The sequence below is a fragment of the Asterias rubens genome, chromosome 19 (assembly GCF_902459465.1).
Source record: "Asterias rubens chromosome 19, eAstRub1.3, whole genome shotgun sequence".
Lineage (NCBI taxonomy): Eukaryota > Metazoa > Echinodermata > Asteroidea > Forcipulatida > Asteriidae > Asterias > Asterias rubens.
In genome coordinates this window covers 12,175,140-12,192,392 of record NC_047080.1, presented here as the reverse complement: position 1 = coordinate 12,192,392, position 17,253 = coordinate 12,175,140, and the positions used below count along the sequence as shown (strand labels likewise).

At 36.8% G+C, this 17,253-nt stretch overlaps 1 protein-coding gene across 1 annotated transcript in view; it reads left to right on the top strand.

Annotated features, from left to right (window-relative positions):
• Positions 1 to 17,253, top strand: part of LOC117303371 (collagen alpha-1(I) chain-like) — a 62,526-nt gene that overhangs the window by 34,313 nt on the left and 10,960 nt on the right. The window contains exons 20-51 of the mRNA XM_033787545.1: positions 179 to 232; positions 432 to 485; positions 740 to 793; positions 2,353 to 2,406; positions 2,785 to 2,829; positions 2,985 to 3,038; positions 3,492 to 3,536; positions 4,381 to 4,434; positions 4,857 to 4,910; positions 5,611 to 5,664; positions 6,146 to 6,199; positions 6,637 to 6,690; positions 7,148 to 7,192; positions 8,023 to 8,067; positions 8,583 to 8,636; positions 8,754 to 8,807; positions 9,191 to 9,244; positions 9,868 to 9,921; positions 10,057 to 10,110; positions 10,578 to 10,631; positions 11,018 to 11,125; positions 12,657 to 12,764; positions 13,213 to 13,266; positions 13,814 to 13,867; positions 14,147 to 14,200; positions 14,318 to 14,371; positions 14,667 to 14,720; positions 15,175 to 15,282; positions 15,468 to 15,521; positions 15,811 to 15,864; positions 16,308 to 16,361; positions 16,682 to 16,735. Coding sequence (XP_033643436.1) covers positions 179 to 232; positions 432 to 485; positions 740 to 793; positions 2,353 to 2,406; positions 2,785 to 2,829; positions 2,985 to 3,038; positions 3,492 to 3,536; positions 4,381 to 4,434; positions 4,857 to 4,910; positions 5,611 to 5,664; positions 6,146 to 6,199; positions 6,637 to 6,690; positions 7,148 to 7,192; positions 8,023 to 8,067; positions 8,583 to 8,636; positions 8,754 to 8,807; positions 9,191 to 9,244; positions 9,868 to 9,921; positions 10,057 to 10,110; positions 10,578 to 10,631; positions 11,018 to 11,125; positions 12,657 to 12,764; positions 13,213 to 13,266; positions 13,814 to 13,867; positions 14,147 to 14,200; positions 14,318 to 14,371; positions 14,667 to 14,720; positions 15,175 to 15,282; positions 15,468 to 15,521; positions 15,811 to 15,864; positions 16,308 to 16,361; positions 16,682 to 16,735 — 1,854 coding nt within the window. The remainder of the gene's footprint in view (positions 1 to 178; positions 233 to 431; positions 486 to 739; positions 794 to 2,352; positions 2,407 to 2,784; positions 2,830 to 2,984; positions 3,039 to 3,491; positions 3,537 to 4,380; positions 4,435 to 4,856; positions 4,911 to 5,610; positions 5,665 to 6,145; positions 6,200 to 6,636; positions 6,691 to 7,147; positions 7,193 to 8,022; positions 8,068 to 8,582; positions 8,637 to 8,753; positions 8,808 to 9,190; positions 9,245 to 9,867; positions 9,922 to 10,056; positions 10,111 to 10,577; positions 10,632 to 11,017; positions 11,126 to 12,656; positions 12,765 to 13,212; positions 13,267 to 13,813; positions 13,868 to 14,146; positions 14,201 to 14,317; positions 14,372 to 14,666; positions 14,721 to 15,174; positions 15,283 to 15,467; positions 15,522 to 15,810; positions 15,865 to 16,307; positions 16,362 to 16,681; positions 16,736 to 17,253) is intronic.

The window sequence follows — 17,253 nt, the reverse complement described above, 5'->3', positions numbered from 1 at the left end:
GAAAGTTGCAGCAAGTGAGAAACAAACTTGCAGGTATTGGGGTTAATATTTATAAGGCTTTACCTGGGAATTGGTTTTATACAGTGAAAAAGGACTACAATATTCCGGGTTATCTGTTTGCTGATGCGGGTATAGTATAATTAAGATAGTTTTGTCGGTTTTTATCTCCAACTAACAGGGAACTAATGGAGAATCGGGAGCAAGAGGAGAGTCCGGTGAAAATGGACCTAAGGTGAGGTTTTTTTCTTGTACATCGGTGTCTTCACTCTGTCTTGGAACAAAGTTATCACCTTCTTATCTTAATAATGATCATTTGAGTCCTAATGGTGCTCCTAAATTAACTCTTTTAACCACAAGTTTCAGACCTTATTATGTTGTAGTTTGTGCCTTTGCCAAGAACTTTTTTAAAGTATCGTCATTCTATTTTTCAGGGTTTGATCGGCAATAAAGGACTTGCTGGAAATCCTGGCGATATTGGATCGAGGGTAAGTACTCTAAGCCTCTTCAATGATGAACTTTCAAGAACCAACTCAAGACCCACCTCTTCACACAAGCTGCTTCTCCTTCTGTTTATTTTGTTTCATTAGTTCCTTCAGTTGTTAGTTTTGTTAGGGTTCCTGCGCCAGGAGTGTCACCTGTGACAGACTTGGCGCATTACAAGTTTCCTTTATTATTATTATTATCATCAATCAAAATTAAAACCATTAAATAAAACAACAATTTCTTTTGATTCTTCCAGGGTGCAGTAGGGGATCAGGGGATTATTGGTCGCCAGGGAGCTTACGGACTCAAGGTAATTCCACTTTGGATCGTCAAATAACTCAAATTAATATTGCTTGATTTAATGTCTTGTTGAAATTATGCTTACTAGACAAAGATTACCAGCAAAAGTGGCATTCCACATCAATGTGGAATGACATTTTACCTTCTCTGACTGGTATCCTGCTAATTTTTGCTTAGCAACAAAATGTGTTTGCACTATGTTCTGCTTTCAAAGCAACTCTATGAACTTGGGGTCCCTGTCCCTTAAAGAAACCCAAATCTTCTCGCACCTAAAATGTATTCTTCTTTAAGAACATAAATGACAAAAGTTACTCTGCAGTACTTGTACAGATCCTGATTTAGTGAGAGAATAACTTATAAGAATAGACAGACATTGTTCATTCCTTGGTTCTCCACATAAGGAAATGACATCATTGTCAATTTCTCATCATCAAGATAGATGAAGATAATAAGAGTTTCCGGGCAATCACTTCCACCCTTTTTTTTTTTTATCATAAACAAAGTCAGGTTTGTTTTGTCATCACTGATCAATATCACAGCCAGGTAGAAAATGAATTTAAAAAACTGTCTTGCCAATGCTTCCCTGTTCTCCGGTTGAAAATGTTTAAGACATCAACCAAAGTGTCATTTATTTATCACTGTGATTGTCCAAGCTAAGTCTAACGTGAGTTTTGATCATCTAAGTTTTGATTAGGTTAACAGATACAAGTAGTTTGGACTTGATCTTTGTTACTAATAATGACTAGCTTTAAGGTGTTGAGTACTATTTATGAGTCATGACAAAGTCAAGGTCTTCTTGTCTGGCAATTAACCACAATAATGTCTGTTTCACACCCAACAAAAATTCAACTTGACAGCTTAAATATATAGTGGGGGATTCACCCCAGTTCACTGCAGTAAGCTTTTTGTGATATAGGCTTAAGGAGCTTCAGATTGAATTGTGACTTTGTCTTCCTCGTAAGATGTTGTTTAACAAAGTTTACCCAGTCAGTTTCCCTTGTGGTTTAGTTTTCTATATGTCTTAAATATAGTTTGATATATGTATTCTATATTTAATTGATACTATCAAATTGTATAGGCTGTGCAAGTCTCACAAATATCAAAAAAACAAAAACTATATTTTCCTACGAAATTCTGTTTAGACAAAATTTTTGTAAATGCACAAAACTTGCACAGTCTAATTTTACAAGAATTTGAGCAATTTCAGAATGAAAAAAACAAAACATTTAAAAAAAAAAAATCAAAATTATTCCATGGTGTGACTACAAATAGTTTGATCACTGCAACACCAAGCCTCAGATCATCATGATAGAACAACCTGTCCTGTATCTACCCCCTCCCCCGCCCCCCCCCCCTCATCATGAGAGAACAACCTGTCCTGTATCTACCCCCTCCCCCCCCCCACAGTAAGTTGTAAGCTGGTTTGTAAATCAACCATAATGACTCTGACGTTGATGGATAACCTGACCCCATTTTTTTCAGTCCTCATAATCAATTCTTGTCATTGATGGATAAGAGGAGTGAATGCACTATAATTGAAATAATATTTTGTTCTTCTTCTCCTATCAGGGCTTACCAGGGGATACAGGGTCTGATGGACAGCCAGGTTTAAAGGGTTCTATGGTAAGAAAGTGTCTCTCTTAAGACTCTATCCATCGTATCATGAGACCGGACTGGAGACATGAGTGTCTTGTCTTGGGTTTCCTGGATTTAAACATCAAGGAAACGTTTATCCTTAAAGAAAATGCTCTGCGGAAGTGTTTGATCCCGTAAGACAACTAATTGATTAGTAGGATTTGAAACTTTGCATAGTGGAATTCTGACCTAGTCAGGTTTTGCTGTAACACCGTGTTATGATAATCTCTAAATGAGGTTGGGTGGTTCTGAAAAGAACCGTAAGTTTCAACTCAGCGATTATATCAGAATGATCTCAAAGCTTCACATCTTGTTTATTTCAAATTTGGAGGTGATATATTTCTTTTTCTTTTTTTTTGCTTTCAGGGAGACCAAGGCATACCAGGGACAATTGGAAGAAGAGGCAAACCTGTAAGCTCCAATTATTCGTCATAAACAATCTAACAATTCTAATCCTAGTCAATGTAACTTTTCTTGTTCTTTCTGTATCAGTTTCAGGTTAAAACAAAAGAAAGCTTTGATTATAATATATAACAAATCCTGGTACTGTTTTTTTGTTTGTTTAGGGTAGAACGGGTAAACCCGGAAATCCTGGAAAAAATGGAAAAAATGGTCCTCAAGTAAGTACCTTCTTAAAATCCTCTTAAATAACTAACTTAGACACCTATAAATTTGATATCTGTGGATGAAATTACATTAAATCTTAGATAGCCAGACACAGAATATTTCAGATAAAAAGATGGTTTCCTCATTTTCTTTAACAATTATGCCAGCGAAAATAAAAAAACACCCACAAGAGTCATTTGTCATTTCCCCATTTGGTGAAAAAAAACATGCACAGTTTTCAGCTTGTAAACACGTTGTCCTTAGTTTTCTATGAACCAAAATTAGCTGTTGCATTTTTTTAGTTTCAAAAACAGTTTCCTCGAACATGTCTTTTCACAGAGAAAATGGTTTTAGTAAAAATGCCATACTTTCTAAAGTAAGCTTTCAGACAAAACTTAAACAATGATGTTTTTATCCTTACCAATCTTGTTTAATACTTTAAACGATATATTTTGTTTTCTTAACAGGGTCCTGTCGGTAACTTAGGACTTACTGGTCTACCAGGTGAGAGGGTATGTTCACATAGATTTTCCTTTGATTTTTTTTTTATGATTTGGGGTTGAACAAAGAAATTTGATTAGAGTGGGATTTGAACCAACGACCATAGTAAACATTCTAATGCCATCTAGCCCTATGTTGACTTCTCCCTATTTTGACAATTCTTTTTTGTTCGAGGGTGCCAAAATTGAATTTTAATGACGGTCTTTGCCAACTTGTTTCAAAAGTGGTAATGCCTGAATGACGGAGGAGTTTTTTTTAATATTGTCTCATTATACCACTGTGGACGTTTCCCCACATAGTCAAACCTTTTTGGGAACTTTTGGTTCCAGAAGAACTTTAGTTTTTATCTGTGAAGGAAACTAAATCAGGTTCTTTGAAGTTAGAATTCAAGCGATTTTGCTTGCACTGAAAATTCTCTATAAAAAGGTGTGAAGACCATTGCAAAGGTGACGCCATCAAACATTTTGGATTTTTACAAACCTTGTTCTTGAAGGGTGTGATCAAATGCAGTGGCCATCAAACATTTTGGATTTTTACAAACCTTGTTCTTGAAGGGTGTGATCAAATGCAGTGGCCATCAAACATTTTGGATTTTTACAAACCTTGTTCTTTAAGGGTATGATCAAACGCAGTGGCCATCAAACATTTTTGATTGTTACAAACCTTGTTCTTTAAGGGTATGATCAAACGCAGTGGCATTTTGCAGCAGTTAACCCATTGTTAGATGCTTGAAACTTTTTCCATTTTCATGAGACCTCTTTCTATTGGAAATGAGTGGATCACATTTGAACTTGGACCCCCTTTTTAAAATGTTACACTTTTTTTAGTGCCATAATTGTATCATCTTTCTCGTAGGGTTCACCAGGAGGGCCTGGGCTGAGGGGCGACTTGGGCACACGGGGAGTAATGGTAAGATTTATTCAACAGTAAACACACTTCATTCTGTGTTAAATTTTGTGATGTCTAAAGGATTATGAAACAAATTACTTATTAAAAAAGAAGTTTATTTCAAAAGAAATATATAATTATATATAGAATATATATAATTAAATTATTACTTTTTAATTTAATTTTTATATACAAAACTATTGTATTTTATAAGGAAGTGTGTGCATCCGTTGTTTTGTAACTTTTCAAATTCTGAACGACCTAAGTTTTTTTCAAATAATTTTTCCCATGACAATAACTCTACTGTTCTCTCTAATTGCCCTCACTGCGTCATCATTAAATATTTTGTACTTTCAGCTCTGTATGTTTCAGCTTTTGGTATTTTGTGTTCTTGTGGGAGGTCGATTATATAAATAATAATAACACATCTTATTGTTTTTTAGGGTGAACCTGGCGCTGCAGGTAATCCAGGGCTGTCAGGAGTAAAGGGAGCTGCTGTAAGTATTACATTTTTAACCTTTTCAAAATGATTTCATTTTGTTTTCTATCTGTGATATGAAACCTCCCTTCCTGTTGTCCCATAGTGTTCTGGCTGTAGGTGCAACGTTGTAAAGACATTTAGTCACAATAAACCTCCATTTGTTTTGGTTTTCTGTTGCCATAAGAAGTTGTCCTCAATTAAGACCTGCCATTCCTTGAAACATCAGGTCTGGCTCTTCATGAAAGCAATGGAGGCAATTGCCTCCCCTTCTGGTTACCCTTGAACTGTTCCAATAGAAACTTACAACACTGCATTGGTGAAAACGGGAAACAACTTTTGAAAGAGATGTGATGGCTTGATTAATGGAGGATTTTGAAGTTGTTGTCAATTTGTTTTCAAATTGTTTTTTTTCTTTCTTGTAGCCCCTTACCTAGAGTGGCTTTTAGCCTTGTTTAGGGCAAACTTGCATTTAAAAAAACAAAACAAAAAAACATTAACAATAAAGGTCTTTATGAGTTATTCATCTTCTCAATCTGGAAAGCACAAAAACATAGGTCTGCTTTGTTCTTGCCAACCCACACCCTCGAACACCTTAAACAAAACGGTAGAGGAGGGTTGATCAGAGTGAATGAAAACGGTTTGAGTTTACACTTTAACTATTTTTGTGATTGATAAACTGATCTGTTTGTATTGACTTGCTTGTCTTGATGAAACAGGGTTTTGCAGGCTTGCAGGGAGCACGTGGACCACCCGGACCCCCAGGACTAGAGGTAAGGTGTCGCCATATTTTTTTGATTCCATGTTGAAAGTCACTGATAAGAGTTATTTTTGGCCACTGCTTCCTCGCAGGGTTTCAGAAATTTAAAGAGATTTTTAATTAGGATTTGAAACTTTGCATGGTGGAAATACGATATAGAAAGGTTTGCGGTAACACCACGTAACGACTATCTCTAATGAGTTGGGGGTGGTTCTGACTCGACGTTTTGATCAGTATGCTCTGATCTTCTTCTGGAGAAAGCGGATTTTTAATTGTAGTGATTAATTTTCTTGACTTTGCCGTTAGTCCATGCATTTGGATTATGACACGTTTTCATATGAATGATCATCAAATTGTGGAGATTGTTTTTTGTGAATTCCTGATTAAATCTTAATTTCTGAATATTGTTTTATGAATAAATGAATATTTAAATGATTATTTAATTGGTTTGTAGGCTTTTGATTAATTTGATAACTGTTACTTTCTTTCCTCAGGGTCCTGAGGGTCCGTTCGGAAGACAAGGTCATCCAGGACCTCCTGGATCAACTGTAAGTAAACAAACAAACTCCACTCAACTTTGTTGTTGTTTACATGTTTATAGATCTCTGTTCCAATTTTTGTTTGTATTTACTTGGAATTTGAGGCATTGCATGGTGAGGTAACTATAAACAACTATAAATAACTATAAATAACTACTTGTCACACTAATTGTTGGGTAGAGATTATGTTCTTTTTGAGACCTTGTCTTATACTTTACTACCCCGGAGTAGTTCAGGAGACTTCTCAGTTCTTAAAAGAACTGTCCTGCTTTTTAACTACTACCTGGGCAGAAGGAAGAACAATGGGCTGGGACTACTACTTTTGCTTAAGTGAATCAAGGGGACTTCACGTTTTTAACGTCACTATCGCAGGGTGAGTTCTTAATTGGTCTCAACGCTTGGACAAGCTTGCTCTAGTCATTGTTATTTTCTTTTTGATCTGACAGGGTCCGCGAGGAGCACCTGGACCTATAGGACCTACTGGTAACCCTGGGCCAGACGTAAGAACATCCTCCATCATTTTATCCCAAGTTATGTCAACTTTTTCTAAAGAAACATTTTTTAAGAACCCTCCCTAGCTCGTTTCTGTGATAAGACATAAGTATGACCTACCTTATTCATTTCAAGCTTTTGAAAATTCCCAAAAATGTTTCACCTTGTTTTGTACAAGACTCCAAAAGAGCTAATTATTAGCTCTCATCCTAAAGGCACTGGACACAATTGGTAGTTGTCCCAACATATGCATAAAATAACAAACCTTTGCAAATGTGGACTAAATTGGTCATCAAAGCTGCAAGAAAACAATGAAAAAATAAACACCCTTATTGCAAAAGTTTGTGTGCTTTCAGATGCCTAAAAAGGGCTTCGATCAGGTCTGAAGTCTTTATATTTGAGTGAGAAATTAGCTCTTTCTCATAACTTTCTTGTTATTGTCGTCTTTGATTCTTTTCCTTCCAGGGTCTTCCTGGGCCACCTGGACCAGCTGGGGAAGGAGGCAGTCCAGTAGGTACCCTGTCATAATGTTTCAGAACAATGGTTTCCAAATAATAACTTGTTTTGGATTTGAACAAAGACAAATTTACTTGAACCAATAAACCCCAGAAATGTACTGGCGCTCTACCAATTGATGGTCTCCCTATATATAAGTCAAAAGGGAGCTTTTGTTTTCAACGACGGATGGTTCTGTGACGGTCATGATGACATTTGGCGGCGTCTGCACATGTGTCGGCTTTGAGGATGGTCAGCCCTCAATTTCTACGACAGTAATTGGGATGAATCCATGTTGTGCTGAAAAGGACAATGTTAGGCTGAAAAACTACTTGCCGTCGCAGAACCATCCGTCGTGGAAAAGGAAAACTATCAAACATCTTTGGTGGAGGGTGCCAGATCTCAATAGCTGCATTGCTGTTCTTGTTTTTGTCCTGGTGCCATCTAAAACTTTTCCCCATAGATTTTGTTTTAGTCGCTCTTGCAAAAAAAACTTTTAAAGTATTTAACCTTTTGTTTTATGAAAGCACTCTTTTCAGAAGGAAATTGTCATTGCCTTGCCCCAATCTGTATTAAATGCCTGGTGCATGTTTCCCTCCATCCTACAATCTAGTCTGTCTTAAGACGAATATCAATTCCTACCTTCAGCTCCCCTGAGTTCTTTTTTACATTAAACTTCTTCTCGTAGTCCCCATACCAAGAGTGGCTTTTAGCCTTGTTTGTGATGAACTTGCATTAAAAGAAAAGTAAAAAAAAAAAACGTAAAATGATAATTGTTGTGATTTGTTTTATGGTGAGTTCTATTGAAGTTTTCTTGTACTTATTTTACTGGTGGAATCACTCAGGGTCAAAGTGGAGACAAGGGACCTCCCGGTGAGCAGGGCCAACCGGTCAGTACCTTTCTAATTCCTTGCAATCTTTCCTTTTCAATTGTATATTTTTTTGTTTATAAATTGCAGTTTTTTGTGATGCTGTATTAAGAAGGTGTTTGTTTTCTTGGGCGCTGCAGGTGAACTTGGACAATGTCCATGCCTTTTATTTGTGTTTGATGATGTTATTTTGTTTTTATAATTTACCCTTACACCTATTTGTAATTTAGCTTTGTATACTTAGTAATTCTCTGTGCTTTGAAAACAAATTCAAAGGCAAATCACTTGGGTGGGATTGAAACCTGTAACTCTTACATAGCTAAAGCAATTTTCTAATCTAAATCTTACCACTAGACCACCGAGCTAGCCCGGTGGCTAGAGGCAGTTTTTGTTTTTATCCAAATAAGTTCACAGTCAGTGGATTACTAAAGGTCTAAGAAATTGTCAAGAAAACTCTTCCAGAAACTTGTTGTTATGAGTCCATGACATAAACAAGTTTGATGTTAATGAAGTTTTTTCTTTTCTTTGTAATTCAGGGTTTCCCGGGTATACCAGGAGTAGCAGGGGAACCTGGTCCGATGGGCACACTGGTAAGAACACAACACGCTTAGCAATTTTATTGTCTGCTTAGCAGCTTTTAGATTCTACAACAAATTAATTGGCTAACAGGGAGATATAACTGGATTTTTATCCAATGTTTGTTTAAGGGAGCCAAAGGACCACCTGGCCCTGCTGGAACAAGTGGATCTCAAGGATCAACTGTAAGTATTCAGTTTTTTGTTTTCTTTTCCTTTTTTATCTAAATTTCTTACTCCTTCCTTAAAGTATATAAAAACCTTTTAAAAAAAAGGTAACGGTTGATTTCAGTTGTTACCAAAATTAAAGAAAATGTGTTAACACACTGAAAATTGTGCATAGTTACCACTATTTACTCCTGACTCGAACAATGAATTAAGCCCAAGTTTTCACAAGTTTGTTATCGCATGTTTTTAGTTTATCAAATAAAACTTGAAAACTGGTTGTGACTTTTAAGGCAGCTCCATCAATCCCATATAATACATTAAAACAAATACTTTGCATATTAAGTAATTTATTGAGTTGAATTTTGAAGTTTTATTAAATTTAAATGGAATTGTTTTAACAGGGACCACAGGGTCTTCTTGGACAGCTTGGACCTCTTGGCCAGAAAGGTTTGAAGGTAAGAGTGTTTTACAACGCTTTAAAAAAAGAAGAAAAAGTTTAGTCATTCACAAAAACAAAATCTGTTACAACAAAAAACCTTATAGTGGATGCCAGAAGTTAATCTTGAACATTTTGTTGATAATTTTGTCTCTTAGCCTTTCGAGAAAGACTCTGCTAGGATCGAGACGTAAGGCCATAGAGAAAATTAAGACATTCAGGAAAACAAAATCTGTTACAACAAAACCCCCTTAAAGTGGATGCCACATCTTGAACATTTTGTTGAAATTTTGTTTTGACAAAGGTTCAACAAACGGGGTAAACAGACAAATGATGCGAGGATGAGAAATTTCAGACTTTTATCTGAATTCAGAGTTTTTAAAGTTTACATGGTGAACAAAACTTGCTGTATTTTTCTCAAAATCAAATAAGTCATGCTTTGATTCTCTTTTCTAGCACTAAGGAAACTGTTTCCAAAAGCTCCTTAGAATCTATAACTCCATAGGTTGCCAAAAGGTTGAAATGTCATCATTTTAATAATCTTGATCCCAGTTTTAGACTTTTTTTGTGATCAATGACCATCATCCATGATGTCGATGATGAAATGGAATTAATTTAATGTTTTGATTTGACTGTTTCCAGGGGGACCTTGGCTTGGCCGGTGATGAAGGACCAACTGGAAGAGATGGGAGTGAGGTATAACAAGAAAAAAACAAATTATTTGCAATAATTATGGACTCTGTTTTGAAGTGCTGTTTGGGTTTTAACATGAAATGCAAGGGGTCGTTACTTGATGGACAAAATTTAAGTTGATGTATGCTCTCTGTTTAGGGTCAACCGGGACATCGAGGACTGGAAGGTAGCAGTGGTCACAAAGGATTGAAGGTGGGGCTATACTGCTTGCATGTAGCATCATTTGTTTAATAATTGTCCTTTTTAGTGATTTTAGCTTAAACCACTCCCAATGCCACCAAATTAGCCTCTGTTATAGACTTATTTGAAGTGTTAGTCTATTCTAGTTTATGTATTGCTGTAATGGTCACTTATAGGGCTTTATTAGCCAGACAATATTTTGATTTTGAAAGAATTCTCTGTTCTGCAAACTGACTGTAGTCTGACGTATTATTGTGTACATAGAGTGATATTAAATTCTATCACATTTATTTGACAAAACTGTTTGTTTAGTTCCATGCCTTTAATGTGACAGAACTTTTTCATTCCATGCCCTTATAATTGTGACCAAACTTTTGAATGATATGCCGAAAATATGAGGAACAATTTAGCTTTGCAATGATCATACCAGATAAAGTTTGTAATGTGGAACTTTGAAGTTTTCTTGTTTTGTTCTTTAGGGTGAGCCTGGTCAGCAAGGCCTATCAGGAGACAGGGGTGATGCAGGAATCCAGGTAGGTTCAAGGAGAGTCTAACATCCTGGACCCATTATTAAATGTGTATTTGCTTCTGTACGTCTCTCTTAATATTTATGCATGACGTCATCATTCTTACCAAAATGAGGCTATAGGCGCACGTCCGCCACCGATTGGAGTGGCTACACTTATAGCCTTGTTTTTGGTTAGAATTGTGACGTACCTCTGCATAAATATTAAGAGAGGCGATTGTATGTGTAAAAGCAACATGTGTCAAAGTAACCCAAATTCTGCACACACAGTCTTGTGTTTGTAAATTGAATCAACCTAAATAAACTTCAACTTTGTCTTTAATATTTAATAAGGAAATATTTGAAATCTGTTTTGTAACTTTTCATGGTTTGAATATGGTTTTCTTCCATAAGGGCGGCCAAGGAGCAACTGGTAACCAGGGTCCTAAGGGTTCAGAAGGTACTCCAGGCAGTCCAGGAAAGAGAGGTGTGCAGGGTACCAAGGGTGCTAATGGACCGAAGGTACGAGTCAAATCAGGGGGCAAATTGGAGAGGAGCAAAAAGAAATGTGTCCCCATGAGTTTGGCTCGGTGGTTTATTTCCTTGCCTTCCCTGGTTCGCATCCCACCGGGGGTACTATGTGGATTGGGTTTTCAGTCCCTTCCTGACGGCGTTTTTTTTTTTGTGGAGTATTTTTCTGTGGTTGTCCTCCCACATCTAAAACTGACACTTCCTTCCTTGTCTTCTCTCCAGTGGGTTCTTAGCCAGTACAGTGGTCACTTCCTCCCTTGTCTTCTCTCCAGTGGGTTCTTAGCTAGTACAGTGCTCACTTCCTCCCTTGTCTTCTCTCCAGTGGGTTCTTAGCTAGTACAGTGCTCACTTCCTCCCTTGTCTTCTCTCCAGTGGGTTCTTAGCTAGTACAGTGCTCACTTCCTCCCTTGTCTTCTCTCCAGTGGGTTCTTAGCTAGTACAGTGCTCACTTCCTTCCTTGTCTTCTCTCCAGTGGGTTCTTAGCTAGTACAGTGCTCACTTCCTCCCTTGTCTTCTCTCCAGTGGGTTCTTAGCTAGTACAGTGCTCACTTCCTCCCTTGTCTTCTCTCCAGTGGGTTCTTAGCTAGTACAGTGCTCACTTCCTCCCTTGTCTTCTCTCCAGTGGGTTCTTAGCTAGTACAGTGCTCACTTCCTCCCTTGTCTTCTCTCCAGTGGGTTCTTAGCTAGTACAGTGCTCACTTCCTTCCTTGTCTTCTCTCCAGTGGGTTCTTAGCCAGTACAGTGCTCACTTCCTCCCTTGTCTACTCTCCAGTGGGTTCTTAGCTAGTACAATGCTCACTTCCTCCCTTGTCTTCTCTCCAGTGGGTTCTTAGCCAGTACAATGCTCACTTCCTCCCTTGTCTTCTCTCCAGTGGGTTCTTAGCCAGTACAGTGCTCACTTCCTCCCTTGTCTTCTCTCCAGTGGGTTCTTAGCCAGTACAGTGGTTTTAAAAGTTCTAAAAGCTCATCTTTCTGAGCGTCCTTGGCTGCACAACCAGAATCAATGCAATCAAATGAAATCAAGGACAGGACGGAATACATCCTGGTGTAATTATAAACCAAGTACACGTCCTATACATTTCATCATAAAAAATGATCAATTTAAAGGAACGTTACAGAATTGGTAAGAAACAAAAATGTTGAAGATCACAGATTTACAAAAAACTTACACGGTCTAATGATGACGATGGTAGAAAAAATCCCTTGAAATATTTCTGTCTGAAATATCATGTTTGATGAGAAATAAATAATCTAATTCCGCGTTTGGAGTTTATCGCTCAGTGAGCGTTTTATTCATTTTTGTTTTGGCATCAATGCAATGCAAAATTCTGTCGATCAATCTCAAAACTCTACAGGTTTGTCAGTTTATGTATATGGTGGATTACATAGCGCTTACACTGCCAGCAACTGTTTTGTTAGCAAAAACCAATTCTGTAATAATCCTTCAACTCATCGTTTAGAAAGTATATAGGTGTAGACTTGGTCTGTTATATTGCACTTCTTTTCCAATGTCATGTAATAGGGTGAAGAGGGTGTCCGAGGGTTCACTGGAACCAGGGGACCTAGAGGACCTCAAGGTATGCAAGGAATCACTGGATCCCAAGGAGAAAGGGGTCAGAAAGGCCCTCAGGTAAGATGGCCTTAATTATTTGTTGGTTAAAACAAACAAATCTTAAATAATAGTTCAATTTATTGTGAGAGTGATAGTTTAACAAAACGTATACCTTAAAATGTTATTGTAGATTATTATTGCAAAATATAGTTAAAGGCCTGCCGTTTTGACCCTAGCCAAATTTTACCTGAAAATTAAAAAATATAATGAAATGAAGTCGTCTAATGACTGTCATTTAGCCTTCGAGAAAGACTCTGCTAGGGTCAAAACGTCAGGCCATTAACTATTTTTTGCCTTTAACGGCTAATTCTGTCTTCTAACTTATAATATTGTCACATCATTATTAATCAGAAATTGTGATTGAGCCATTAGGTTGTTCACCGTCAGACAAATTCTGGGGGATTCATTTTGGTTTAGAACAAATAATAATTTCTTCCTGTGTTGAATTGCTCTCTTTTCTGTTCAGGGACCAAGTGGAATATCAGGTCGTGATGGACCAGAAGGCCCAGCAGGTCCAACGGTAAATCAGTCAATATCATCTCATCATCCCAAAAAATATTTGCATTCATGTTTGCGAAAATTATAGATTGTAACAATTAAGTATACTCCCTCTGTTGGTTGTTAACATGATCTTTCCTGTCAAGGGAACTCGTTAGACTCCCACAAGGGGATAATTATAAACACAAAGCTGGCAACAGCCATTCTCTCTCAAGCATTGGTTTAACGTCTATGATTATGAATTGCACAAATCAAGAAATTGTGATCCAATAACTAGACGACAAAACTTATTCTATTCCTTGTTTTACCAGTGGTTTGCTTGGCAGGATTCGAGCTCACAGCACAACCTGTAATGATTGTTTTCCTTAGAGTACAAAATTCATGTATATATATCTTCACACCAAATAATTTAATTTTGGGGGAAGATTTTTTGCCAATTAACTCAATTTATCAACCACTTCAAAATACGCAAAACAAATTTTCTGAAATTCAAAGCGGAGTTGATTTTGGATTAGTCGTTACATAACTTATTGATTTCTGATTGTTTTGTTTTGATTTGATTGTTTCAGGGTGTTCAAGGATCAAGAGGGACGTATGGCCCCAAAGGCTTTGCAGGAAATCAGGTTTGACGCCCCATATTCTATCGGTCATTAGGCTGTGTAACAGCTATGGTGGCTACCGCTATAATGCCCTTCTAGCAACAGCCATAGCCACAAATCCAGATCAACCTTTAAAGACATTTATTTTGGTAGAAACATTTCACAAGAGTAGGATTTAAACCTGATCAAGAGGTTATCACAAGTTTTGAATCCTCATGGTTTTTATAGTTTTTTCATAGAATTTTTGTTTGGAGTTTTGTACTTGGCTATACCTTTAAAAATTTCACTTTTGTTTTGAAACAGGGTTTTTCTGGAGGCAAAGGAAACGAAGGTCGTGGTGGGGACCTTGGATTGGTTGTAAGTATTTTAATTTCTTTTTTTAATTAACCCAGGTTTTGACTTGTTTTTATTTACTGTCTTTTGATTCCCCAAAGAGTTAGATTTAATCAAAATTTGATTAATTTTACTCTGCAGGGACCTACGGGACCATCCGGAGACAGAGGGGAGCCAGGCGACACCGGGCAAGAAGTAAGTCGAACTAGAAATCTTCTTACAGAAACAAACTGTTACTTTCATTTTTAGTTTTGAGGAGGTACTGAATCAGAATCCATTTTTATTTTGACAAAACGGGGGTCGATTTCACAAAGATAGTCTTAACTTAAGACGAGTAACCTAAGTCTTACTCCTTGTAAAATCCAGCCCTGGTCCATGAATATCTGAAAAAGCTGATTTGATATAAACAAAGATGCACTGAGTGTAAGTTATTTGTTGGCGTAATGTTAATTTTGGGTGATTTTAATGTGTACATTGTTTCTGTTGATAGGGAGGACATGGAAACCAAGGTCTAATGGGAGCATATGGAGAACAAGGTGATCTGGTGAGTGTCATCAATTTAATGTCCAACTAGAATAATCCCAAGAAATTATCTTTAGATATTTCCACTTTGGTTTAAAAATTACTGACATTAATGTGTTTTGCAGTATAGGCCTACCTGCTGCTAAAACATTATTCCAACTGCCTCTATAACCACGGTGGTCTAGTGGTAAGACTCTAGATCTGCTCTAGCAGTGCACAAGTTGTGGGTTTGAACTCCAACTGGATGATATGTGAGGTTTTTCCCACAGAACTTTTGAAAGTATTGAGTAGTACTTTACCACATCAGTAAAAGGGTAATAACCAAATAATATTCTTTCTCGATGCAACATTTAAGTATGTTAATGTACAGTAATCAAGTTTTCTTATGAGGCGTCTTTGATTTCATTACCAGAGATTTATAATAGTGAAATAATGTAAAACATTTGTTTAATTTTTTTGTTTTTTTGTTCCTGAAGGGTCATCCAGGAGGAACTGGTTTTCCTGGAGCTGTTGGATTACCAGGAGTTGAAGGATCATCAGGAACTGCAGGAGAACCAGGACAGAATGGAGAAAACGGCCAGATGGTAAAATCAGTCCTTCTCATTTGTTCATACGCCTCTGATTTTCAAATCAGAAGGACTGAAAATATTCAATCAGTCTTGTACCAATTCATAGACAGTCAATATCTTGTGGATCTTAAACTAATTGAAACTGCAAACAAAGACAAAGATCTTTTATTTAGGTTTTTAGGTTGTTATTTCTTTCTTAGGGCACATCGGGACCGCAGGGGCTACAGGGCAAAACTGGACGAGAGGGACCAGAGGTAAGACATTTTATCAATTTGTATCTAGATATTGCTGTGATTATTTTTTGTTTTGTTACAAAGTAGGTTGTATTAAAATTCTTTGTAACAATTTAATTGTCTAATTAAAAAAGGATTCATTCTTCTTTCTGTTATAGAATATCTATGATATTATATGTCTTCACGTTCTCGCAAAGGTCCTATGTTGACAGATATTACTTTAATGAAACAAAAGTACTATTTACAAATGTGGATTTGTATGTTTTGTTAAATTCTGGTTTTTAACAGAAAGTTTGTAATTGCTTGACAGGGGCCAAATGGTTTGCCTGGACTGAATGGAAAACCAGCACCGCCAGGTGAAAAGGTTGGTTCATCGATAGTTATAACTCTAAGATATGTATTATCAATTTCTCAATGGAAAAGTTCCTACCATCACAAATATACTCAGTAGTAAGACTACTCAATCAAATCTCATAGAGCTGCTTTAAGCAGATCATTTGTCTTAACAATTTGCTTCAAGGCAAAAAGGGAGAAAAACACCAGTCGGAGATGATGTTGTGTTTTGGCTGTTAAGCAGAAATTTGCAAATTGTGCTTAGCTACTTTTTCATGCTTATAAGCAGCTCTTTCAAAATGGGCCCAGAGGTTGTGTGTACCCTGACTCAATCAAGTAACATTGTATCCCATAAATATATTCCATCCCAGTGCTATGATGGGCCCTCAGATGAAAATCACTTTTGTAAAAACAGGAGTTTTGTTTCACTAATCCTCCGTTTGTTTGCTCTCCATTTTGTTTTTGTGTTTCCAGGGAGATGAAGGTGTTGCTGGGTCACCAGGACAACATGGACATAGGGGACTTAAGGTGAGATTGTATTTTTAAAATGCTCTGAACAACTCTACTTAGTAACTGGAGCTGAAATTCCACAGAAAATGCAACTCAAATTATTGTGTCTCAAGGTTACCCTGTACTTTATGTTGGTCAGCTTTATATTTTCAGCATGTTTCTACAGTGAGTTGTTTTAAGGTTAAAATATAATTTCCTACATGGCAAAAGAAAAATATTTAAGAAAGATAAATTGAGCGGATGAGTTGTTTTTATAGAATTTGTGCATAGAAATGATTTTTAATATTTGTTAATATGCTTATTAATAATTTATGTATTTATATTTTATTAAATTTCAGGGGCCTATCGGCCCAGAAGGAACACAAGGGTATAGAGGTTTAACCGGTGATAAGGTACGTCTTTCTTTGTCTTGTGTTTTGTCAATTCAACTCAACTGGTTTAAGGTAATACCTCTGATTCCACATACCAGGTTGTATTGTAAGCTTGGATGTGAACCCTGCCTACACTGCATTTTAAGTTGAATGGATTCTGAGTCGGGAAGAATAATCCCCAATTACACAATCTGAGAAAAGTTACGCGGTAACTTCTTGGATAATAAAAACTGATATCTTTTTAGATGACCACATTACTTTGAAGTAAAATGTTTCCCAAAATGCTTTATACTATCAAAAGCTGTTGTAGGCTTCTAATCAAAAGTTTTTATTTTTGGTAATTTTAAGAGTGATTACCAAACGCATACCTTCCCCTTAGGAAGGTTATCCTTATTTTAAGAGTGATTACCAAACGCATACCTTCCCCTTAGGAAGGTTATCCTTATTTTAAGAGTGATTACCAAACGCATACCTTCCCCTTAGGAAGGTTATCCTTGTATAATGTGGTTAATATGAACACTTTGTATCTGTTCTTGAAG